The sequence below is a fragment of the Hippichthys cyanospilos genome, chromosome 2 (assembly GCF_059441005.1).
Source record: "Hippichthys cyanospilos isolate Australia breed blue-spotted pipefish chromosome 2, RoL_Hcya_1.0, whole genome shotgun sequence".
In the NCBI taxonomy this organism is placed as follows: Eukaryota; Metazoa; Chordata; class Actinopteri; order Syngnathiformes; family Syngnathidae; genus Hippichthys; species Hippichthys cyanospilos.
The window spans coordinates 30747859-30773923 of NC_142370.1; the positions used below are offsets into that span (position 1 = coordinate 30747859).

Genomic DNA, 26065 nt, shown 5'->3' on the forward strand with positions numbered 1-26065 from the left:
AAACGTGCTTTGAACAGCATATTTCCCGCTTGCGCTATCCTCGCCTGCCACCACGCGCATAGGAGTGGTATTGCATGTACAAGTGGTCCATTGACGCCTTGAACAATTCATTGAATTCATACTCATTCATTCATTTACCGAATCGCAAATCCTTGCTTCAAAATATAGCATTCCAATAGTAAAACGGTATCGGTCCATTTTCATTCAAAAGCGCATTAAAAGAAAACCCGAACAATTGCCCTAGTCAAAATATTAACCAGACAAGCGTGTTAACAAAATGTTTGCTTTATTTTTTTTTCTTTTTGATTTTTTTTTCCATCCAGGACAACTCATTTAGGATAATCGAGGGGAAATATGCACTAATATTTTTATTAGCTTTTTTTTCTATGTTTTTACAGATATTGAGGGTGAAATTATAAATTGGACAAAATAAAACGAAAAAAAAAACAATTGAATCTTTGATAGCAATACATTAATAATTAATTCAATACAATGAAGTGTGGCATCAACGATTGGATAACAAAGTCCCAGAAATGGAGGTTGTTACTGTTTATACCACTTCCTCGGTGGTACTGTAATAATCACCAGCACGGACTGAACTCAACAACAGTCGAGGAAGAAATGGAGTGTCCTCACATTGTTCTGCACCCCAACCTCTCAAGGAAGAAACACTTGTTTTTTTTTTTTAATATATATATATTTATATTTAAATAATATTTTATCAAAGCTTGTTTTTATCTTCATAAAATGTTTCTAAAATGTTTTGTCTTCATTAAAGTTTTTTTGATTTTTTTTACAGTCTTTTTTTTTTTTAAAGTTTGTCAGCTCAATTTAATGTTTTTGCAAATGCGGTTTGTGTTTAGTATGTGTAACCCCTTTTGTGTGTGTGTGTGTGTGTGTTTGTGTCCTTGGCTGAGGCAACTCAAGAGTTGTTAAAATGCTCTTGTGATTGTGACGACTGCCATACAAAGCGTGGGTGATGCAGCATTTTGGACGACATCGTGAATAAAGTGTGTGTTGGTGTGTTAGTGATGGGAAAATGGAGCCTCATGATTCACATTTCACGTAGTGTATTTTTGTTCCTCTAGATGGCACTCTTGGTTTAAAGATGCTGTTGGAATTTAATGTGTTTCCAGTGCACTAGCTTTTATTTTGAAACCAAGTACACCATCCTGAAGACTGAAAAAATGTCACAACTGTTTCACGAGGCTTCTTTTTCCTATCACGAATGTGTGTGTGTTCATTGCATGTCTGCTGCTTTACCTGAATACAGGTGAATGGAGCAAAGACAATAGTCCTGAAAGCTTGAAGCTGGCATGAAGAAAAAAAATGGCCTACAGCTATCTGCCAGTGTGTAAGTTTTCAAGAAGTGCATTTGTAAGAGAATTTTTAAGTGGTTGTGTCAGTGTATATATGCAAAAGAAAATTCTATTTTATTCCTTTCCATGTGAACCAAATACAATTCTTTACAATTCCGGTGGTTGGACATTATGGATAAAGCTTATTATGGGCTGTGTTGCCAATGTGTGTGTGAGTGTGTGTGTGTGTGTGTGTGTATCTGTGTGTGTAATAGAAGGCACGGAGGGTGGAGTGGGAGGCTCAGTCTCTCAGGTCCATGCTCGAGCCGAACAGGGCCACCAGCTGCTCCTCGTAATGGGCGATGTTCCTCTTCATGATCTCTTTACAGGAGCCCAGCAGGCGCTCAAATGCTTGCACGTCTATTACTGCGAAAAGGAGCGCATTACACGTGTGAGTGTGGAGTACATTCAGATATCAAACGTCAAGTCCAGCCACACAAAAACCGTTTGACTAAACTCATTTTGCCGCCAACACCCTGGCGGGTGTGAATTCGGGGAAACTAAATGGTGGTACCCTGACTTACAACATTAAATCAAATACGTTTTGCCCACAGAGATGACATAAAAGTGCTATAAAACCATTTCAGCCTCTCAAGGAAAAAATGCCCCTTGTTGAAAAAAAGTGGTATACTACAAAATATAAAAATATAACAAAACTAGCAATAGTGCTTTTATAAAAAAAAAAAATATGACAAGTCTCTTACACGCACGTATCCCCACACATGCACGTTGTTGTATGCCTTTTAACCCTTTAATGGGCACTGTATCAGTTTAGCACATTTTAGAATGTTTAAATTTGAGACATTTGCTTACCACACAATTAAATTGTTATTCTGTTCACTTCCCCGAGCAGACTACATGCCATAAGCGAGCAAATGATAAGGTAAGCAATTAAAAAAAACAAAACAGTAATAGAGTAATAAGGGTAGTAATAATGAATCACTAATAAATGAATAGACTTACATTCTGAGCATATGACGGAGTAGATTGAGTGAAAAGACTGCATACATATGAGGAAGAAAAATATAATGTAGTGCAAATTATGTATTTAGCAGCTTACCTGCACTGCGCAGGTTTGTAAGGTGCATTTCCTTATCACCTGGGTGAATTTAGCAAGTAAATAATCACTAACACTTTTGAGTGGAAATGGCTCGATTAACGCCGTGCACATTTATAATAAAGGATTTTAATCTAGCCTTTAAAAGGGATTCATCGAGCGAACGAAAAGAGACAAACACTTTACGAGAATTGATGCTGACAAATGTGTTCAAATCAGATGGAGTGTTGTATGTATTTGATCTTACCCAAACATTTGACATTGCCCACCGCGTAGGCTGAAGCAGCCCGGGGCTTGTTAGTGACCAAGGCCAGCTCCCCGAAGTACTGACCCCTGCTACAACGTGCTATCTCCACCTCCGCATTGTCTGCATGGTCTGCCTTCGTCTGCAGGGAGTTAGACGAGGGAAGAGGATTAAAGGTAAGCAACCAGCAAGAGGATCAACACCCCAACCCATCCCCCTGAAGCGGGAGAGGCACTCGGCAGCTGAGTCGACTGTCATGATTCCCTCTGTTGCTTGGCAATTTTTTTTTTATTTTTTTTTAATGGGGAGTGTGGGTTGCTATTGTCAAAATGATTCATACAGAAACTACCTGCTAGACTGCAATCGTCAGCCGATACAATGAATCGAACATTTTTTTTTTCACAACTTTGCATCATACGCTATATACTACCATAAATTATGAAACCCGAACGTTGTAAAAAGAACACATTCAAAGCATCTACTCTTTTGTTTTTTTTTGTAGCGCAAATATGATTAAAGCAACCATTTGGTTGAAAAAACAAAAGTCATTTTAAAGCTTAAATCATTTTGATATGGTGCAAACAGATGCGCATAAATACTTATGGAAAATGATTATGACTCCACTATACCTGGGTAGGATACGATTATTACACAATATAGCAGAACCGATCAACCGAAAACTGTGACGTGCAAATTGCTTACTTTACTCTTCATCATGATCTTGACCTCCCCAGATTCAACAATGTAGAAGCAGTCGGCGCTATCTCCCTGTAAACAGAAGAAGTGTGTTTTTTGGGAGGAAAATTGACAATTGTCATAACAAATTTTAGAAAATCATTCCATGTATTTCTTCTTTGTTCAAAAAATGCATGGAAAGAGACCATTTATTAAATTGCAACAGCAAAATCAATGGGGTGGAGGAATAAAGAAAATTGCAATTAAATAATTTTCAAAAGCATTGAGCTGAAGTCCAGACTCCACTTCCTATGACGTAGGTAAACAAGTGTGATGAAGCTTACCTGTGTGATGATGCGTTCACCATCTGAGAACTGCTTTGCTCCTAATACATCCACAATCTTCATCCTCTCTGTCGCCTGAAAAGATTTAACGAGGTGGATGGCAAGAGAAGAAAGATAATGAGAGAAAAGCTCAATACAGAATTCTCTCACTAATAATGCAAACATGTCCACATCGAAACCTTTTCACCATGACTACATGCATATTTTCATGTGACAATAGCGCCGATAACGCCACATCTAAACAACCACTTGTCATTTGACCGAAGCCGAGTGACTGGGAAAACAAGGCAAACGGCTTAAGCGGTGATTTTACCCGTCTTTACTACAGCCCTTTTCAGTTGAAGGAAGGAAGTATTAGATGAGCTAAATTGCTTCCAAGGAGGATGGCACGCTGGTTATAATATCGATTTCAAGTGTTAAAGAGATCAAAAATGATATGTTTGAAATTCAGACATATTTACACGGACTGGCCAATGAGAGCCTCGCTAATGAATTTATTGTTCTGTTGCCTGCAATGGACTAACGGCACAGATGTGCTCCATTGACGCTTAAAAACAGACAGCGCATTGTTTAGCTGATGTTAACAAGCAGGCCGGCCATTATGCTGCCGCCTATTGTTTGCAAACATTATGTTTGCAGATTTATTGATGGTCCACTCTCTCAGGCATTGAACTCACCTCCAGGGATTTCAGTAAGGGCACAGACTCAATAAAAGACTCATACATCTTTCGCTTCTTGGCATTGTTCTTCACAATGAGTCTACGGAATGTGGCGCGATCCTAAAGGGGGAGAAAAAGAAATCATATACAGTACTGGATTCCCAGTCTCAGACTTGTCTTTCTCTGCTTGCCCACGAGGGGGAACAGCAGAGCAATTCTTCCATCCAAGGAAAATTTCGTTTCATTCTTAAGGTTTGCTGGCTTCACCATCAATATATTCACAACACATATTTTGCTGACGCTGTGACTAGACATCACCAAGGAATTTGACATGACAATCCAGATCGGTGCCAAAATATTCTAAAAACCGCCATCATCAACTTTATCTCAACTACTGCTTCATGTTTGGATTCATGCATATTTGGATGCTCTTACCAGCCCCCATAGCGACCCTTCTTGTGTGGCGATGATGGTAGCTGCACGCGGTGTGTTGTACATGAGCGCCAGTTCCCCAAAGCTGCCCTTATTGTCATACTGGCCCACGCATGTTCCTGATACCACAATGTCATACACACCTCTGGAGATTGAGAGATCAAACAAGGACAGAAAGCTTCAGTCAGTTCATGCACAGTGAAATTATGTGATTTATCTAATTCAGTCAAGTGAAAACTATTGGCCCTTAGATATGTGCCGAACATTCAGAAGTTTAGGAGATGATCACAGTTTTACTGTATATTAGATACAAGTTATCAAAAAGATCTTCTGTTACTGGGCAGCAAAATCATAGCATGGCTCAAGCCGCGCATATCTGACCTCTTAATTCTACATGAACAGAGCCGACCAATCAGGTCGGTTGGTTGAGGATCATTTGCCGTTCCCAGGGTCAAATCTAAAAATGGCACTTGGCTTATATGGTGATTAATAACATTCCACAGCCAATCATTTCTGACTGAGAGTTAGAGGGCCCAAGGTGAGAATCTTGCTGTGACTTGCAGGCATGGCATCTACCCAAATTCATATTTGTAAACATAATGTTAAAAAATGGTCATGGGCAAATGGAGCCTCATAAACCACTTTTTTTTTGGGGTGCCTCTAGATGGCACTCTTAGTTTAAAGATGCAGTGGAAATTTAACTTTTCCATTGCACTAGCCTTTATTTTTTGAACCGAGTGTGTCATCTAGAGGACTGAAAAAAATGTCACTATTAAAAATGGATCAGTGTGTATAATATGTTTACAGGACAGGAACGTGCTTTAAGTGCAGCTTTTCCACGTATAGGCGAGCTTTTCTGTACTGTGTGCTTGAGTACTTCATCGAGCTAGTAGTTAGCACATTCATCAAGAAGTTCTGAGGTTGAGTAATCAAGTCTTCTCCGACGTTACAAAGACACGTTTCTTAGTTTGATGGAAGAGCCAATTGTCTTTAGGACTTGGGTGTAAATGTGAATTGTTATTTATTGTATGGGCCCTGTGATTGGCTGGTGGCCAGTTCAGGGTGTAAACCACCTCTCACACAAAGTCAGCTGGCTCCAGCTCACCCACACCCTTAATTAGAACAAACAGGAGAGAAAATGGATGGATGGATAACTTAATGATCCAATGCATTACACCCACTTCCTGTGACTCATTTTAGGTTACTCTGGCTATCTATAATACGCAGATTAACAATGAAAGAAGTATGCAACGCTGGAGCGCATCATGGAGCACTCACACTGGTCTGAAAATCCACAGTGCATCCCTAGTGATATAACATTTATATTTTATGATAGTATGACTTGGCTTGTGTGGTGCTAGTAAAGGCCATCGTTACACATCTCGTGCAGAGGAAATACAGAAAACAAAGGTTTAGAATAGTGTTTAGGCCGATGGGAAAATAATAATTAGTAAACTCTCACTGAACTGTAATGATAAGTAATTAGAGGCTTGTGAGGGAAAACCAATAATCTTTTGACAGTTTTGGTTTTGTTCTTTTGCCAGGTCCTCTACCCATTTAACTAGTTGGATGATATGAGCCAAAATATATTCTCAACTTTCACCGGCCATTCTGAAGAATTAGGTTTTTAATCTATTTTAACTGAAGTAATAAACTCAACAAACATGTATTTAAATGTTTCATTTATTTATTTAAAAATAATCCTATGGAGAATTTAGACGATAATGCGCAGCTATGCAAATTTCAAAACAGTTTTTCAAATCCGACACATAGCTTGTGCATAACTTGCATAAATGTCACAATTAACTCATTCAATCCAAAGATGTATTTTTATTTATCATTCATGTCTCTCATCCAGCTTTCTGCCTGTTTTGCAAAACATGGATTTCATGATTTAGCTCATTTTCAAATCTTCAATTTCAAAATGACAAATTCATTAGAATTAATTAATCATTGCACCCCCCCCCCCCACACACACACACACACACGCACACACACACACGCACACACACACACACACACATTATACAGTAGAGGTCTATGTGCTGCCTTGGTGCCATAAAGTCTCACAGATATAGTCTGCATTAACGTGAAGAGAGAAACCTGTGAAAAGCAAAACAAGCTGTTGGTATCTTTACCGCTCTATGACGTAAAAGTTGTCCCCATCGTCTCCCTGGTCAATCACATGCTCTTGGGGTTGCACCCGTAATTCAAACATTGCGTCCAGCACTTGAGAGAACTGTTCCTAAAGTGAGAATGGGAAGAACAAGAAAATGCATGTCAGACACATCTAGAAAATACAACAAACAAGGAGCAACAGCGGAACTGAACTGGAAGCTAAAAAAAGGCATATCGCTCATGTGAGTAAGGCCCCTGGAGGGAGGCGAAATAAAACAATCGCAATCTCAAAGATGGAAGCGTGTAAAAGAAGAGAGAGAAGCCACTTTTTGTTCACATTTAGGGAGGACACTTTTCCACGTTTCATCAGAATATGCATTATCAAGCTCCCTTGGGTTACAAGTTGAACATAATGTCAGAGATATACCACTGCGATACCACAGTGGTTCACGATGGGAAACACATTCGCATTCATTTTCAGCCAAAGCAGATGCATATAAATCAAGGAATCATGGGGAGGGACTTCCACAGAACACATTTGGAATTGTTGGAAAATCCCACAGATGGGCAGATCACGGGAACTCTACGACATCATTAATAATGAAGGATAAAAAAAGAGACCAGGGGTTTAGGGGACTAGACTTTTCTCACCAACGTGCCTGCATGATAAATCATCTTTCGTACAAGTATTTTTTTTTTACCTGATCCAGTGTTTTGAAGAGCAAGATGTCCCGACAGGCTTCCTGCAGTCGGCAGCGCTGTTCATCTGTTTTTGGGTGAACCACTCTCGGTTCTGTGTCCTCATCATCCTCATCTGGATTGAATGCCTCTGCACACACTGGAGTGAGATGCAGTTTTCATTAGATGTACTAGGATCCAAAATATTAATTACTTCAGAAAAAAGATTCTCCATCCGTTTTTTGTTATGTCCTTATGACAGAAATAAAACCAAATAAGATTTTTTTTTAGCCTTTATGGAGCATTTGCATGGGAAACAGATGTCTAGTAAAAAAGAAGGAGCAAGCTAATTAAATAATGCCCAAGTGCATAGGTGTCAAAACTCTGTCTTTGTGGACAAACACACCCAATTTAAATGAATAGGATTGTTTCCATGCAGGATACTGGCCCTTGAAGACTGGAGTTTGACACCTGTGCCTAAGTGAATAACAAGTGTCTGCGTTTTTTTAGATAATCATCTAGCGTACACAGTCATCTGACATCAGGTGACTGGGGATATCACCACCCAAAGAAACATTTGCACTGCATTCATTCCTGCATGTAATTAAAAGTTTTAATCAATCTTACTAAGGTATGACTGGATTTGTATTTTTTTTGCTGTCAAATTAGGGTGTGGGCCTCTGGACTAAAATGCACACATTTGGATTGAAATCAATGTTACTTTAGCTGGAGATCAATGAAAGATGAGCTATTATTCTGGAGAACAATGTTTTTACAAGAAAAAAAACAAATCAAGGCGAGCTGAGCTACATACATTTATACACACTTGTCATATTATACACATATAAATGTACAACACATGCAAAATAACAAAACATGTGCTGCATTGCATAAATTGTTACCAATATTTGGCCTTTGTGAAAAATGTGTACTCATATTCCAATTTGAGATGTAACATTTAATGTTACAATTATGTAAATTGTGTGTAAATTTTGTCCTGAACCAAGAATAAAGCAGTTGAAAAGAAAAAAAGTCTTTTTTTTTTAAATTAAAAAAAAAAAGAAAGAAGAGCCTTCCACCATGTTCTATTTTGTATAAAAGTGGGTTTACCAGACAGCAAAAAGTATTTTTCAAAACAAGTCTTTTTCGCCACAATGCTCCCACTACTTGGCAGATATCTGAATTTTTTTTAGACTTTTTTTGTGATGTCATGGGACAGGGCTTCCGGTATCAGCTTTGAGGAAGATTCAAGCATCGGTAGCCGAAAGTGTGAACTAGGTCCGGGAACCTCACTTTATACAACAAATAAATGTCAGACCATAAAACGCCCCAATCTATCAGATTAGTATGCCTGTCATTCGTCAACTTTTGAGCATGGATGATAGCAACTCAGGAGAGCAAATACAGTACTGCTAATACATGAATACAAAAGAAAATCAGATTTTGAAAGGTGGTTTCATGCATCTCACTCTCAACATATTAGAATGAACGTGTAGGAAACAAATAAAGCCGTGCCGGAACAAGGCCCTCTTCTCTCAGTAGCAATGCAAACTAAACTCTTGGCCCAATCTGTTGATTCTGACTCTTGACATGACTCAGAAAATTCTGTCCAGTCTATTTATACACTAGTTTTGAAGGTGACAGATCATTAACACAGACACAGCTTGGAAAGATTTCCCCTGACAACAACAGTATTTGGTTATCGTTTTTACAGTACATTCGTTTTGGTTCAAAATCAGCCTCAAATGAGCCATATTATACAAGTGGGCTGTGAATGCGCTAAACACTAATTCAAAAAATGACTACATATTAAGAATTTATGATTCCATTTTATAGGTAATGGTCAGCATTTTTATGAGGATGCGGAAGGGAGAAATGCAGTTTTAATAATTCCACCACGACGTGAGACTTTCACAATAGACCACCGTTGAGGAGCCCAGAAGAGTTGAGGAAACATCACCCATAATCTACTGTATACATTTTTCTGATTAGGATAGCCATATTTTTATCTTTTTTCTCTAGCATGGAATTTAATTATTTTTAAGTATATGGTAGTTTGTTGGTCATTGAAACAAACAAACAAACAAACAAAACATATTGCAGTGGCCTTCAATATACCTGTGTATTTTTTTTTTGTAAATGCAATAAACACTAATTCAAAATATGGCTACATATGAGTTCTAAAAACGCAGGTTCGGAGTAGATAAAACAGAATTTTTTTTTTTTTTAATTACTCTTTGGTGGATGGGTTTTAGGTAAAATATTTACTGTTGCTCTACTTTGAAACGGCTACTTAATTATGTTTCGTTTTGTTTTTTTTAAACAGGTTTACAAAAAAAGGTTTACTCAGTCTAATTAAAACCACATAGCCAATAGTCAGTATTCATAAAGCTGAGGAATAGACTGCAGAGTCAACAGAAAAGGCAGGACAGTAGTAGAGATAAACATTTGGTGACGCACCAACTGCTTAAGCAAAGGGTAGCTCTCTGCTAAGGCTGACAACATACAATTACTCAAATGTACACACTAGACAGGAGAATGAAATGCGAGAAAACAAGCGTTACAGACAACTGACACCAGCATTGACACCAAACCCAAAGTCACTATACTGGCACTTACAGTTCAGAAGTAGATTGTTTGACTAAAATAATCACAGTTCACTGCCGCAAATATTGGAGAACAAAGTGCAGAATTTTAATTCTACATTAGTGCGCATTCAGGTTGTACACCTATGGTATGCTGCATATTAAGAGCTGGGTGATAGAAATAAATGAAATAAATACAATTTTCACAATTATAGATTTAGATCATAACTAACAATTTATTTATATAGTTATATATTTTTATTGATATATTTATTTATTTATTTATTGTTTATTTTCATTTATTTTTGTGGAAGAAATAAACCCATCAACTATTTATTCAAATGTTTCATTTCATAATTTCTAACAAAATTATCATCCAGTAATTAAAAATGACAGCTATATTTGTTAGTTTACCCAATATTGTCCATTACTTAAAACAAAACAGAAAGCTTTTTTTTAAATGCAAAGTCTTAAATAAGCGATAACCCCCGTTGTTGAATCATCACTTCAAACACATTGTGTTACTATATGAGGACAAAAATCCTGCAAGCCAAATACCTCTACAGCTAACTGTAATTACGCTCCACAGAACAACACATCTTAAAGTATAAAGTATAGACATTGTGTCAGGGGCCTGTGATGTCATCAGACAGCATATCTGCCACTTGTGTTTGACGTACATGGCCAACATAATAGATGCACAAACTGCAGTAGAGCCTGTTACCCAATCAAGTATGCAATATCATAGTCTGTGTGAATAGCCCGAAAGGAACATGACGTCAAAGATACAATAGTGAACCCACAGGCATGCACTCACACTCAAGACAGGAATCTCACCTGACACTCTTCTGTTGAATCTGCTTGGTGGTGGGGCTGCAAACAGACAAAAATGGGGAGGGACAAATTAACATAATTTAATCAAACAAGTATCAAGAGTATCAAGTATGTTACCTGTGTGGTATGTTTTTTGGGACAACACACATTTCTGTGGGGACCCATAGTTTTTTAGGATTGCAAGTTCCGGGGACCCAACAGTTTTCAGAGGAACCGGGCCAATGTAAGTGCAATGGTGGCATGACTAATCCTCCAACTGTCCTTCCTCGTTCTCCGACAGTAGCCTGAACCAAGGTGATTATTTCGTATGGATCACCTGTTAAGTCTAACGAAATTGGCACTCTTGAACAAACATAAACTGTCATTCAAAAACCATTTGGGACCGGTTACAGGTTTTCTGAGTCCACACATTCACATTAGGATGAAAGTCCTGAATTTACCTAGCAAACAGCGATGCAAAACCACTTATTTAAAGCATTGCAATTCTAAGGGTGAAGGGTTGAAAGTTGAACACGCAGGGCAAAGCAAAACAGACCTTTATGGGGGCGCCATGATTTGACAGAGAATTTCACTTAATTAAAACACTATAACTAACGTTATTTTTCCATGGCTGCACAATCTCATTAACAGATGAAATTCACACTCAATATTCTGTTCATTCCGAAACTCTGTAGTGGGCAAGTGGTATAGAATATTGATGGACCCCCCCCCCCCCAAAAAAAAAAAAAAAAAAAAATCACGCTCAATATTCAAAATTGACAATGGTCAGAGAAGTGGAACACAGTAGAACTTGTTGCAGTTTGGGAGCAGTTTTGGCACAACACCAATGGATATGAAAAGAAATCCCTATCGTAGGAGGAGGCGTTTTTAGCCACTTGGCTACGGCTCTTGTTGACCTAGAGCACTGCGTCCGTTAGAGCACTGTCCGTTATTTAAGGAAATGCAAATGTCGAGCTCGTGACGAGTGCTGCACCCTTGACCGCGGTATTCATCAAGCTGCCTGGAGTGGATACTGCTGCATATTATTATGCATCAAGAATAATTAAGAGGAGATTCAAAAGCGGATACAGGATGTGCGCTTGTGTATATGAGGCCATGTAAATACGCAATGGGCATTTATTTTTCATATCATTACAACGCTTTATTGCATTAGGACGAGTTGGTGCCAATTAATCCTCATGGCAAGCGAGCACCTGCTTAATAATGCCGAGATTGTAGCAGGCCAGATGGGGGTGGCTCTCTTTTGCAACACAGGTCACACAGACACACATAAAGTGTGCCGCTACTGTATCACTATCCTGTCACAGCCCATTAGATGTAGACTGTGAAGCTGAGAGACTAGAAGATAATCGTACATATGTGCCACTTTTCTCAGCCACCTGAGAAAGGGTGAGAGTCTCACACTCTTTTTTTTTTCTACAGCTCTTCACAATGTTCACACCATTCAACATATAAGAGGTGAACTAGATTCACCTTCGTCATACTGTATATTGCATATACTGCATCTTTTTTTATATTGATTAGCTTTATATCAAATTGACGGTGCCAAACATGCCAAACCAATAATTAAAATTCAGTTACTGGTTTAGTCCGTCAGAAAAAAAAGGGCAAAATTGTTTATTTTCTTTTATTATCTTTTCAAAAGTAAATGCACGCAAATATTTTAATTCAACACTAATACATACAACAAGACTGCTCACAAGGGTTATTCTGATATTTTCTGCAGAGTGGCTGAAATACCAATGATTTAGAAAATTTAAATAACCTTGTCGGGAAAAAATTACCGGTAATCGATTATCAAAAATGGTTGTCGATTAAGATAACCCAGTCGTTGTCGATTAATCCATTACAACTCATTGCACGTCTATGGAAAAAAAGCAATAGAAATGGAAGAGGAAAAAAAGAGAAACAAATGTTCATGCTTATAAGTGAGGTATTTTTAACACTAGCACACATGTCAGTGTGGCAATTAAGCTTCTGGTTCTGCTTTTTCCCCATAACTACCCACCTACTGTATCTCATGGAGCGCTTCCATGTTCATATTCCAACAACTGTAAAAACATCAGTCATGCTTGCACTCGCAATTTTTTTTTTTGCACTTGATGCATGTCAGAATTGAAACTTGAGAATTAAGCAGATATACCTCTTGAATTATATGTTGGATTACAGAATATAGCAGTAGCACTATATATAAGTGTTTGCCTGTTGTCTAATCCCATTGGATCATAATTTAGTTAAGTAAGAACACAGTAGCACTGAGTTATGTATTCTAGATGGAAAAAACATGTTGAGCAAACACAGAGTTCTACAGACAGGAACCAGCGTAACTAATGAAAATCAGTCATCTGAGCACCGCAATGTTCAGGCCTGGCATTGAACACGCATTGTATATTGTATCGCATGAATGCAGTCCAGGAAATATTTTTGATCACATGCATGCGTGTTTAGTTGTGTGGGTGCATAAGTCTGTGCGTGCAAAGTGTGAAGTGCTCTCCCTTGTCATGTGTTTGTGTGGTGTTGGTGGCAGGGTGTCGATGCTGGTGGCTGTCTTAGATGTACGCCTGAAGTTGCCTTGGCAACCTAACACAAAGAGGATCTCATTGCCATAACAACCCTACCCCGTTCACCCCCCCCCCCCCCCCGCATCCCTTCTTAGCCACATCCGACTCCCTTCTCCAATGACTAGCTTGTAACAAGTGGCAGCCCGTCCCTCCATTTCCCCCTTCCTCGCCAACCCCCTCGCAAGATCTTGCTGTCTCTTCCCCTCCCGCAGGGTACACTCACAATGTGCCATATCAGAACTGATAGATGGAAAGAAGACGTGGGAGCCAAGAAAAAGGTGGCGGGGTGTTCACACAGATGGAGAAACAAACGACTGACCAGAAGGTTTAATAGACTGAGATTTATGGAAATGTGACACATTAGACGGTATGATAGTTGATAGCATTAAGTTGGCATACATGAGCGCCTGATGGCAAAGGACGAGAATACAAATTTGTACTGTATAGCGTGAAAATGCTGAAAGCACGAGTACAATAAGACACCACAAGGAAGAATAATTGCAGGATGTCAAAACTATTAGTTCAAGGGGAAAAGCAAAGAGGGGGAAAAAAACCTACTCCTAACTTGTGAAAGCAGATAATTGTTTGAATTTAATCAAATAAGACATTTGTAAACGTCTGCTTTTACTTCAGAAAACAATCACTAGACCAGGAACTCCAATCAGTTTCAAACTGTTTGGTGAGTACATTAGTTCCTTTTGTGTGACAATGCCTGATTGCTGTATAGTTGTTATTATAATTATAATAATTATAATTATTATTAATAATAAGCAAATAAATTAATAAATTGGCAAGAAACAAGTTTGCAAAACAATGTGAAATGTCTTGTTTTGTTTTTTTTTTTAATATGTTTGGTTAACTGATTGGGACATCCATCCATTTTCTAGAGCCGCTTATTCTGACAAAAGATGCAGGCATGCTGGTGCCTACCCCTGCTGACTTTCAGCAGTAGGTGAGGGACACCCTGAACTGGTTGCCAGCCAATTTCAAAATGTTGCCAATTGGCAGATTATGATAACTAGATGTGTGAATTTACATGTAGCAGAGTCTTCAGTGACATTATCTTTTTTTTTTTTTTTTTTATCAGTGAAAATTGCTTTCAACACAACGGAGCAGAGGAAACTTGACTTTACACCCCCCTGAAAGAGCCCTTCACTATCTCACTTCTAGAGGCGTAATGGAGCAGGGAAATGTTGTGCAGCAAATGTTTGCAGTTTAATGTTCACAAATTACATCTACCTAATGTGACTGATGATTCTGAATAGCATGGTTATAACATTTTAACACGTTGTATTTTATTCATCCCTGAGGACCACCATAGCAAACTGTCAAGCACTGTATCACTTCCTACAAGTGCAACAAATTTGGGTCAGCCTAATGGACATCTTTAACAAATAGTTCAACCGTACTTTAGGATCATTAGAGGGCAATGAGACAATCATTTGCCGTGTAATGTTTTCCATAGCATAACTGTTTCTTTTCAGCAGCTGTTAGATTCATACGATGGGCAAATGGAGGTTGAAAAACAACAACTTGGGGAGGTTATTTTGAAAAGAGTAATGACAAAACAGTGGTGAAAATACAGATGCAGCTGATGAGTCCATAAGCACGTGGAGTCATTTAGAAGACATTTTTTCCCTTATCTTAAATGTTTCCGGGCTCTGCATCAGCTGTTCACAGGCAAGATTAAAAAAAAAAGATTTGTAGAAAACGGTCTAATGCCGTAACATTCGACTCCATAACACTTTGCGGCTTGATCTATTTTTGTAGAAACGAAAAAAAGAATATGGCCCAGTCGCTATTTGGTGTGACAAGATGTTTAAATCTAATGGTCAGCCACTGGGACCATTGAGTGGTCACCATCTGGGAGGAGCTCCAGCCCCGAAGGGACCCTTAACAGTAAGGGCTATAACAAATAATGGTGGGAGACATTCCCTCTTGTTTACTGTCTTTATCTTTTTCCCAACCACAGATTATTTCTTGTGCTCTCTCTCCCACTCATTCTCCACTGGTCACTTATCACGCTCATCGACTTTCTCAAAGTCTCACTTCAGTTGCCACCACAGCCTTTAGAGGGTTTGGAGCCCGAAAAAATAGACACATCTTAATTGGTATGACTTTTGTCCTAAAATTTTTATAATCAGTTGGGGGTACAGTCGACAGGTGGTTAGTTCACCCCCACTCACAGTTCGGATGTTGGTAGTTACAATTCGGGATCTGGCCTTCCTCGTGGCGTTAGCGTGATGTGCTTGTTTGCGTTTTCTGCAGGTTTTCTCACACATTTGAAAAAAAAAAAAAAAAAAAAACAGCATGAAGGGTTATTGAAGGTTCAATTGGCTTTAGGTATGAAATTCAATGTGAATGTCTGTATTTTCCCTATGATTGACAGGCAACTATTTGAGGGCGTAACTCACCTCTCTCCTGAATCAGCTAACACAAATAAGGAAAATCAGTTGGGCTCTCCATTGCTAACATTTTGACATGTAAATGGAAATTGTCTTATAAAACATGCCTGGGAGAGGGCAAAAATGAAATACCTAACTTTTTCTGAAACTACACACATATGGTTTGAAGAACTCTGTGCCCTTGCTAACTTTGAAGATTTTTTTTTCAAATCCTTCTAGTTGTCCTTCTAACCCTAACCCTGCTATTAGCAAGATAATCAACAATAACTGTCAGGAGGAACAAATGCATTATACAACATTTCCAGGTCAATGTTTAATCAAGATTTCATTTTAAAGGCCAAATGGAATTTCAATTAAAAAATAAAAAAAAAACTTACTGTTATCATGTGTTGCTTTCAAGCAAAAAAGTCACAATGTTACACAACAGCGGAGAACCCCTCTACAAAAAAAGCACTGTCACAAATCAAACAGCTTTTGAGAATTCCAAATATAAATTTGCTCCACCCTCCATCAAAACACATCACAATGTTTGAAATGGCGTAATTATGAAGAAAAGAGGCACAAATAAACAATCACCATGATTGTTCACATGCATTATTATAATGTCAGTAAATGTAAATTAGCATTGTGTGAAAGATGATATAAGTGATTAATCCATCTTAAGCACGATGCATTTCTTGCCAGCATTTGGCATTTTTTCCCGTTCAGTCAATCGTTGGAGCGTAACTAGAATTTTTTTAGCTCTATCACAAGAGATGGTTGCCAAAAAAAAAGGCACTGCTCTCGGACTGTGTCAAATTTTAATTTGTGACCATACATTTTCTACTTTTAGTACATAATATATAGTATATAACATTACAGCATATGGTAGTTAGGAAAGGAGAAAATATTGCATTTTTTAGAGTGGAAGGATCCAATTCATTAGCTTTAAATAAAAAATGATATCAGATTAAAAGAACGCACTGCACAATACAATATCATACAATAGTTGTAATATGGGTTGCTGCTCCCAGAGCTTTTGTCTCAGGGATCCTCTCAAACAGCACATGAAAAGTAGCTATTTCAATGCAGTTGAGTGGAAAGCAAGCAAAACTAGCAAACTGTATTATATATGTTTTATTTTTAAAAAACATACCGTAAATCGGCAGTGTGTCAAAGATATAGGCTGCGAGCAATATATAAGGAGTCTCAGAAAAGAGCCAGTAATAATGTAATTTGTAATTTGTAGGAGCTTGGGATGTACTATAGATGATCAACCAGCACGTCTATAGGGGTGAACATGTCAGTTGCTTCGTTCATGCTCGAAAAGACTGTGTTGTGGCAGAAAACTTGATGCTGCTTCATCATTAAATCATCTGCTCATAATGAACTGAGCATCTAACCGTTACTGGCTGCGGAGAACATCGCCATGCTGGAGAAAGCTCCCTACTCATCCATTCATGCTCTATGTGATTTGTTTTCGCCTTTCCTCCTTCCCAAGATCAAGTAAGTCATCAAGGCCATTGTGAAGACAGATGACATTAGACAAGACAAAGCTGCGGGGTTTCATGGAAGCGTCCTTCCTGGAGTGCATGAAGGCTGGGAAAGTTTGTCAGACTTCAGGGGAATTACTTTGAATGGGAAGCACATTTAGTTTGGATTTTACTTCCATCTTTTGTGACATCATTCCTGGAACCTTTCTGACATATAGTGCAGGTGCAGTATCAGAATTGAATTCCTATATCAGTATAAGTTAAAAAAAAAGTTCTTTGATTAAGTTACAAATACATGAGGCAGATTTATACAAATGATGTCAATAATTTTATTCAATAAGACTATGGATTAGCATTATCATCAAACGACAGGTCTGGAGATTGTCCTGATTTGAATGATTGATTTATCGCATCTTAAGGCAAAATGTCAACATCTAAGATGTCGTTCTCATCTAATTCTCATCCGAACATGTGACAGTAGCTGTGTGAATTGCATTCTCGTAAACGCCCGCAAGCACAACTAATCAGGGTTGCATTATTCAGCTCAATACAGCATTAGCATTGAAAGAGTAGTTGAGAACATAATAATGGAAACATTTCATTGTCCAGGATGAAGATTGCGTAACATGTACCAGTAGAACAGAAAATCTGACCACAAGACTTAATATGCGACAAAATAAGCTGGGGGAAAAAATAGACTTGTGAGCAGTCAGTGGGTAGGAAATTGGAACAAGGTCTGGTCAAACCACTGGGGTGAAACATAAACAAGGCCGAGCTGCTCTCCAATTACATGACCATTTACAGTCAAAAAGAAGTCCAAACCTTCTCAATCTTAAGCGTATGTTTACAGCTGAGTCATGAAATTCAATAGCCTTGGAGTTGCCTGCATACCTTCTGTTTCATTGAAAAAAAAAAAAAAAAAGAACGCAAAAACTTTCCTCATACATTAGCAATGACATCACATCAAGGCCTTGCAAACAGCCAGAGAAAGAAACGTTTGAAAAGGAAGGTCTGTGGACTAGTCATGACCTCTGACTATATAAATAAAAACGAAACAAGGCTACGGCCTATCACAGTCACGGGCGGTAGGGACTGGCTCAGAGCTGCTCGAGGCCAGCAGTTTCTATGACAACGGTAGCTGTACAAGCTATGGGGACTGCACCAAACACATTCGACAGGATTCAAATTAACTTCCAATGAGATTAATTATTTAGATACTCTGTTAGCTAGTAAATACTCAACTCTTCATTCATTTTCATCTGATGCCGCTTAAAAAGCTCTAATAGTGGATGAGGACCTTGCCTTCCTTTACCTTCGCCCTTGTAATAAGGCTGTGCACAAGATTACTAACATTCCTCTGACTTGAGTTTACTGTAACTGTGTACAATGCGAACCATACCATAGGCCAAGGCTGACAGCTCATAAAAACAAAACTGAGTACGAAGCACAGTTGGAAACGACTGTATTTATTTATTAAATTTCATTTGTTATTTTTCACTTCTACGAGAAACATTTTTTGGGCTCCGCAAAGCCACAAACTAGGGCTGACACTATCTAATACATTTAGAATTGATCATTCCATAGATTAATGAGATCATTGTTTTAATTTTTCTCAAAAGGTGAATTACAAAACAAAATTTCCGAATTTACAGTCAACCAATTATTTATGTTTATTGATTATTACTTGTAATTAAAAAGCAACTAAAAACAATTACCAGTAACTAATATCACACGAGGGATTCATGTTTAATGTTTTAATTAAACACAAAAATAAATCAGTCTGTTTTCATGAATGACTACAAAATTAAGGAATAAATACTGACGCAGCTGACAAGGCGTTTGAATATTTTTTTTTGTTTTAAAAATCGCTCCAAACGACAACTTGATTCTTTAAATACTTGATTCATTTAGTAATTGATTAGTTGTAGATTAATCGATTCATTTTGACAGCTCTACCACAGAAAAAAAAAAAACACCTTAAGTACTATAGTACTTGAAATAAATCTGGTCAATCAAACCTATCTAATTTGTATCGATAAAAAACAACCTTGTGTTCGGAAACATCTTGGAAAAGGCCATTGTCACCTTCAAGCAACCTCTCTCCATACTCGCGGTAACAAAAGCTGAGCTTCATCCTGAATCATTGGGCTCGGCATGCTTAACATTGCTCCACAACGGAATCAATCAGAAGCACTCCTCTTAATGTGGAAATTGAATGCACGGGCATGTTTTGCTGTTCAAGCGTTCGACGTGGAAAATCCCAGCTGAGCACAGCGCATCCACGGTACTTTATTCTTGTTAACCAAGAGTTTCACAAATCACAAAAACCCAATCCAACTAAGTTAAATGGGTGGCTTGTTCAGGCTTTGAGAGGGATTTCCAAAACCAAGGGCAACTTTGAATTGAGTAATACCTTAAAAACACATTCATGATGATTTCATAAATTAACAATGACTTTGAATGAATAGATTTTCATTCAGCGGCTTCTGTCCATTCATAGTTAGAATTTTCACTGGAGTAGCTTCCACCTGTCAATTCTATTGACTTAGCAAAGACAGTTCTGCTAAAGCCTATAATAATCTCTTCTCCCTGTAAGCCATCTTGTCTAATTAGATTGGTCTCATACATTCAGGTCAACACATGCCGTGTAAAGGTGACTGGGACAGGGAATGAAAGAAAGATTGTGAGTTTGTTCTTCATTATGACAACAAGCTAGAACGGCAGAGCTTTCAAAATTAACTGATTAATCAACATAATCGATTATCGATTATTTTAGTCGTTGTTTAACGCTACTTTAACTTCAAATGATCAAAATCCTTGAATTGCAGCCTCTCAACAGTAATTATTTTCATTGTTTTTGTGGTCCCTTGGGAAAATTTGATTTGATTAGTTTTCATTTCTAACCCAAATAAGCCATTTGGTTTTACTTTGGGAAAACAATGATTGAACCAGTGACAAAAAGTGGACGCAATCAATCATTCTTGTGTAATATGATGTGGATGTTGTTTAGTTGTTTTTTTTATCACTTAAACTATACCAAATAATTGATAAATAAACCGAATGAGAAAAAGTAGTTTTGTAATACACTATTGCAAAAAAAAAAAGGATCCAAATAAGCAATGTATATGCAGTGTATTGATGTTGTGTTTTTTTCCACTTAAGTGGATGTGTAGCAACCACAAAATGGGAGGACTTAAAACATGAGACACATGCTCTCATCACCGTGACAACAAATTGATTGATGAATTTGCATTTAATACAAGGATATGAAACAGGTTAGAGACGTCTTTTAAAATGTGCATAAAACAGAGGAAAAGTTGGATTAAGATGGAACAGTCAGCAGAAACAAGAAAAGAATCCAAACCCAATGCCCAAATGACTTGTCACGAGCCTGCCTTGTGCAACTTAAAAGTCAGATAAAAAGAAAATAATAATCAACACCTCCAAAATCTCACATTCGCCCCGAAGACGTGACAACAACGTGATCTGCTTAAATGGCATGGAATTGGGGGATGAAAGACATGTCCTTACATACCAATAATATTCAAGCAGTTAGGACTGGCAAAGCTGGGATGGAGCGGTGAAGTTTGACATCAGAATTACAGCACTTTGATTTTGTGGTATCTTTATATAAAGGGTGGCTAACGTTACAGCTAGAAAATACCAAAAACAAAAGTATTTGTGTGAACACTTTGATTTAACTTCATTTTTTAATGTTGAAAAGTCAAACAGTTAAAACTAAGAAGCTGTCAATTTTAATTAATATTAGAAATAACTAGTTAAATGTCATGATGCGTGGAAATTACAGGATGTGGGAATTACAAACTTCTAGTACTTAAAAATCACACAACTATGTCCTCATTTTTCTGCAGTAGCTAAGGAAGAAAGAATGAGGAAGTACCAAAGGTCAAACGATGCCTATCAGTGAAAGCAAGCAAACTAGCTTCACCACCAAAGGCCAGGTGCAATATAGACAGGCTGCTTTGGTGGCAGTTTTGTCCCTTCCCGACCAAGGACGACACCCGACAATCTTTTGTTGTATTATATTGATTCATGAGATTACCTTTTTGCAGTGTGAGGTGCAATGTGTTAAACGTGTATCTCCCCAATAATTGGGCTAAAAAAAAGTCAGGGCTGACAATCTCAAACAATGAACATTTTGAATAATCCTACCCCACCACCATCACCCAAAAAAAAAAAAAAAAAAAAAAATTATATATATATATATATCACACACACACACTCACATCACCTAGCTAGGACTGAGTATGGGCATTCTGAGGGCTTTTCCACTTAGCTATGCCAACCAGCCAACTAAAAGCATGCAAACACACAAAACACTGCCTGCAAATCAGGTCACCTGATCAAAAAAAAATAAATAAAAAAGGAAAAGGACCACTCATTTGTTCAACCATTAACAGTTCATCATCAAAGACAAAAAGCCTTTCTGAACAACTTAGATTGGTACTTTTCTACAAATGATTTACCAAACCAAGAACATATTAATGTATTTATTTTTAAGAGAAACCATAAAAAATAATTTCACAAAGTTGACCTCTGGCTACCGATTCAATGTTTGAGCATATATTACTTTGTGTCTACAGGCCATGCATTAGAGTGGTCAGGCTATAGCACATGATGTGTACAGCTATACAGGCCCGTGTTGTCACCTCGTGTGATATGCCCTGGGGCTGTGTTGCAAGCCTGGCTGGATAATCTCATGCCTTGGATGTCATGTGTGCAATCCACAGTGCTTCAGGCAAGACAGCGTAACACTTTCAAGCTGTGTTCTTTAGTGGTACGTTGGATTGTGAAAATTCGAAATGTGGAAATTGTTTTAATGATGTAAAAAGACCTAGTTTGTTCTGGATGGACTTTGAATGGGAAATATAGTAGTTACAGCTCAGTTGACTCATGTATAGGGTGAGCTAGACATGTGTCAAAGACACACACATACAATCGTGCACACCTACACAAAAAGAGAGAGAGAGAGGCAGACAAAAATTGTAATCCATCTTTTACCCTGAGCCAATTCGCAAAGCTAGGCAATCGTCATCACTTGTTATATGGGTTAGAAGTAGGAAACATTCCCTTGACATATTATGTTGAACCTTAACGACTAATTAATTTGTTAATACATTTTTAATGAGATAATGATACAAGAATCGACAAGAAACCAAACTCATAATGTTTAATTAACCTATTATTGCACAAGTTTCTAGGGCTTAATAAATTCGGGTAATTGACAAACGACAGGCTAAAACTCATAAATCCAACCCTATAATTTCCTAGTAGCTTCAAGATATGTATAACGTTAGCTGATTTATAGTCCTTTATGATCAACCCACTGAGAAAATGAATTGTTGAAACTTCATTCACAAAACAACACACACACACACACCGGCTCCACAGCCAAACAGATGTAGGCCGCACAGCTCTGCGCAGCATATGCAGAGGAGAAACAGTGGAGCAGCTTGCATCTCATGTAGTCTACACAACGCTCAGGAGAGAACTCCAGATCAGAAGACGTACTCTGTGTGGTTGTAACTTTGGGTGACTACTGAAATTTTGAAATCATGTCATGTTATGCAGTCTGATAAATCTCAAAGCAGTTGATAATTCTCACTACTTGGTGGCACCCATTAAGACTACAAATAATTAAATACCAACTCATCTGCTGATTACACTCATTACAGATGAAATCAAAAGCAGATTTACAAGAACTGCTCACCGTATCACTGGTATCAGGCAGAATTCCTTGTATGTCCAAAATCATCAGTTTTTCATAAGATGTAAAAATACTGTTATGTTTTGATCAGGGTTTTATGGTGGCAAATTAGAAACTGATCATCCATGAGTGAGCTCACTCGGATACCAATCACATGTATGAGCTGCACGTTTTTCAGTTTTGCAACTGCTCATGGATGTTTTCATAAAGTGGGTAATATGAGAGTTGTTTTTCCACTAATGAATGAATCAGGTGAAAAAACATTCCATCCGAATTTCCATCCCTTTTAGTATACAAAACAGGACATGATCTCAAATCAACTGTGCAGAAAATACACTAATTTATCGACGGAGTTGCTGGTGTGATCAGTAGCATGTACTGTACAATGTAAAGTAAAGCAGGAGGAGACACTGCACACCAGCTGCAGGATGAAAAGTATGAGCCGTGCAGGTGATGGTTTTCTGTGTCCAGCAATGAAAGGCATTGATCAACATACTGTAGGCTATGCCGTTCACGTACTTGTCCGCAGAAATAAGTCGGTCATGATCGGTGGCCGATAAATCAACCATGGGTATGTTCAATTATTATATCATCAATTTCAACATTTTCAATTGTGCAATAGTTAAATCATAAAAATCTGATATAATATCCATGCACCCAGTAGGACATTTTGCAATTAATTTTTATAGAAATTGAAAAGCTAAAAAAAAATAAAAATACGGGTAGGGCTGGGTGATACCAAATATCAGTATTGGCGTGATAACTGACCTTATTTGAAGGTATTGGTACTCGCCATGGAAGCCGATAGCGGTGTCAACCGCTCTCAAAGTCTTTTTATGATTAGGAACTCAAAATGGCACATTACAGCAACAGAAAATTGCCGTTGTTTTCATGCAATTGCATGGGAAAATGCTATATTGGATTATATGTCAATTTGTTCAAACTATCATTTTTAGAGCAAATTCTGTGAGAAGTGTGAAGGTATTTTTATGAATTGCTAACAATAATTATGTTAAAAAAAAGTTTGAACATGATAAACATACTACAATGGAACTGGGGTATGTGCTCAATTTCTTTAGCCCATAAATGACGGTAGTGTAGCGGGAATTGGAACTAATAACACTTACGTTCAAAGTCTGAGTCATCATCTTCTTCATCGTCGCCATTGGACTCTGTCTGCATGGGCTCTCCATCGAACATCACCCCCTTTCCCATCTTGCCGCCTTCGCTGCCCCCGTCTTGACTCCTGGTATCCCGCAAGTGGGTGAAGTACTGGACGGCAAATTCCAACAGGTCCGACGGCCGTTGCCGAAGCACCTCCACCGTGTAGCCCTCGAGTAGTTCTTTCAAGCCCAACGGTATCTCAATACTCATGGTTGAGTCTGGCTCAGTGGCAGTGCTTGTTCTCGGTCTGCGGTAGGAAAGGTCACAGTCAAGATTGATTGCTGGGTCACCAATTTGAGCATCAAAATAACTGTCACATGGTTAAAGGGTACTCCGCTACAAATTTGCTTAGTAGGTTTTTATCTGCGTCCGAGCCGAAAACGACACTTTTCGCATGCTGTGGATTTTGACAGCTGGAATTTCATTGCCAAGCCAACAACGGGATGATCAACTTAAAAGTCGACAATCCAAGGCTGTGTGTGTGATGCAGTGACGATTCGTGTTGCGGTCTGACATTGACACTGAACGGCTGCATTATCTCGAGTTGAGCCAAGGAACACGGAGTTCCCACAGCTGCATTGAGCAGATATGAGACCAACGTTTGCAATTGCGGGAGGGTACATCAGATAAATAGGGTCAGTCGTTAGCGTTCACAAACATTACCAGAGTGTATACACGCACGCAAGAGCCGTCAACTTGTGCTAGCAAAGAGGCTAATACTCGTGACAGTCGCGCTAAGGCGACGGCGTCTTTCAGATAAAAAGATAGCCGGCAGAGAGTTGATCTCAACTTACAAATGCTAACGGACAAATAGGCGGCTGTGTGACGGCTCTTGTCTCGCCATCCATCAAGACGTTTGCTAGCCTTATGTTAGCTAGTGAAGCGATCCTTCGAGGTTTTACCGCGAAACGGACGGAGAAGTTCAAGCGAACAGGAGTAGCCGACCGGTTCCGATAATCCGCCGGGAAAAGATAGCGACGGACGGTGCACTTACATGCGAATACAATCTCACCGGCTAAATTAGCCAGTCCCCTCCTTCGCCGAGTAGTATTCCTCCTCGTTCGCTCTTGTTTTCCGCCGCTTCTCCAAGCGAACCCTCTTAGCCGGGGAGGATGAGAACAGCGAACGTATCCCCCTTTAGAAGGCACGTCTCTCCCACGTAGCGCCAACAATGTCGTTGGCGTCACTTAGCTAACGTACTGGGGCTTAATGGTTTAGCTTTGCTGGTAGCCCAGTCGGAGGTGTAACAAGTCACAACGATGCCGGGCGAGTTGAAGGGTAGGGGGGTGGGGAAGGAGCGCTTCACCGCTGCAGCTTCGCACGACGACCACGCACTCCGTGGAGGGTGGGACTTGCTGTGGAGAATTGTGGGGAGTTGGTTAGCCAACAAGCTATCCGGCTAATTAGCTAACAGCCTGTTAGCCACTACTGTACACGAATTCCTACTAGCAAGGGCAAATCCTGTAAGCGAAGCAAAACCTTGTAACAACATACATTGCCTAATAAAACAATCGGCTTATAATGTTAATACTGTTATGAAAGACAAGTGCACAGAACAAACAACGACCAGCTACTCCACTACAAGCAGTCACGCACGAATGGACCTCCACGAAGCGTGGTGGGCGTGGCGAGTGAGATGAAGTGACATTGATTGACATGAAGTTGGGACAATCACATTTTGACAAGGATTTCATTGGCTGACGAGAAAGGGGCGGGACACAAGCTGCGCCGCATCCACGGAAATGACAGTG

At 38.8% G+C, this 26065-nt stretch overlaps 1 protein-coding gene across 1 annotated transcript; it reads right to left on the bottom strand.

Annotated features, from left to right (window-relative positions):
• Positions 1–269: 269 nt before the first annotated feature.
• Positions 270–25927, bottom strand: prkar2aa (protein kinase, cAMP-dependent, regulatory, type II, alpha A). The gene is made up of 11 exons (XM_088407928.1): positions 25309–25927; positions 24278–24561; positions 10988–11023; positions 7589–7725; positions 6908–7014; positions 4773–4914; positions 4356–4457; positions 3679–3753; positions 3362–3427; positions 2663–2801; positions 270–1724 (listed from the first exon to the last, which is right to left on the bottom strand). The coding sequence occupies exons 2-11, from the start codon at positions 24522–24524 to the stop codon at positions 1600–1602; spliced, it is 1176 nt and encodes a 391-aa protein (XP_088264054.1). The 5' UTR covers positions 24525–24561; positions 25309–25927; the 3' UTR covers positions 270–1599.
• Positions 25928–26065: the final 138 nt, after the last annotated feature.

Bases quoted from the DNA above. Each gene is read 5' to 3' on its own strand.
- prkar2aa (XM_088407928.1), bottom strand. From the start codon at position 24,524: ATGAGTATTGAGATACCGTTGGGCTTGAAAGAACTACTCGAGGGCTAC. The intron at 4,915-6,907 runs GTAAAGATACCA...CTCAATCTCCAG, and splicing joins AACTTTTACGTCATAGAGCG to AGGTGTGTATGACATTGTGG. The intron at 4,458-4,772 runs GTAAGAGCATCC...CTCCCCCTTTAG, and splicing joins AAGGGTCGCTATGGGGGCTG to GATCGCGCCACATTCCGTAG.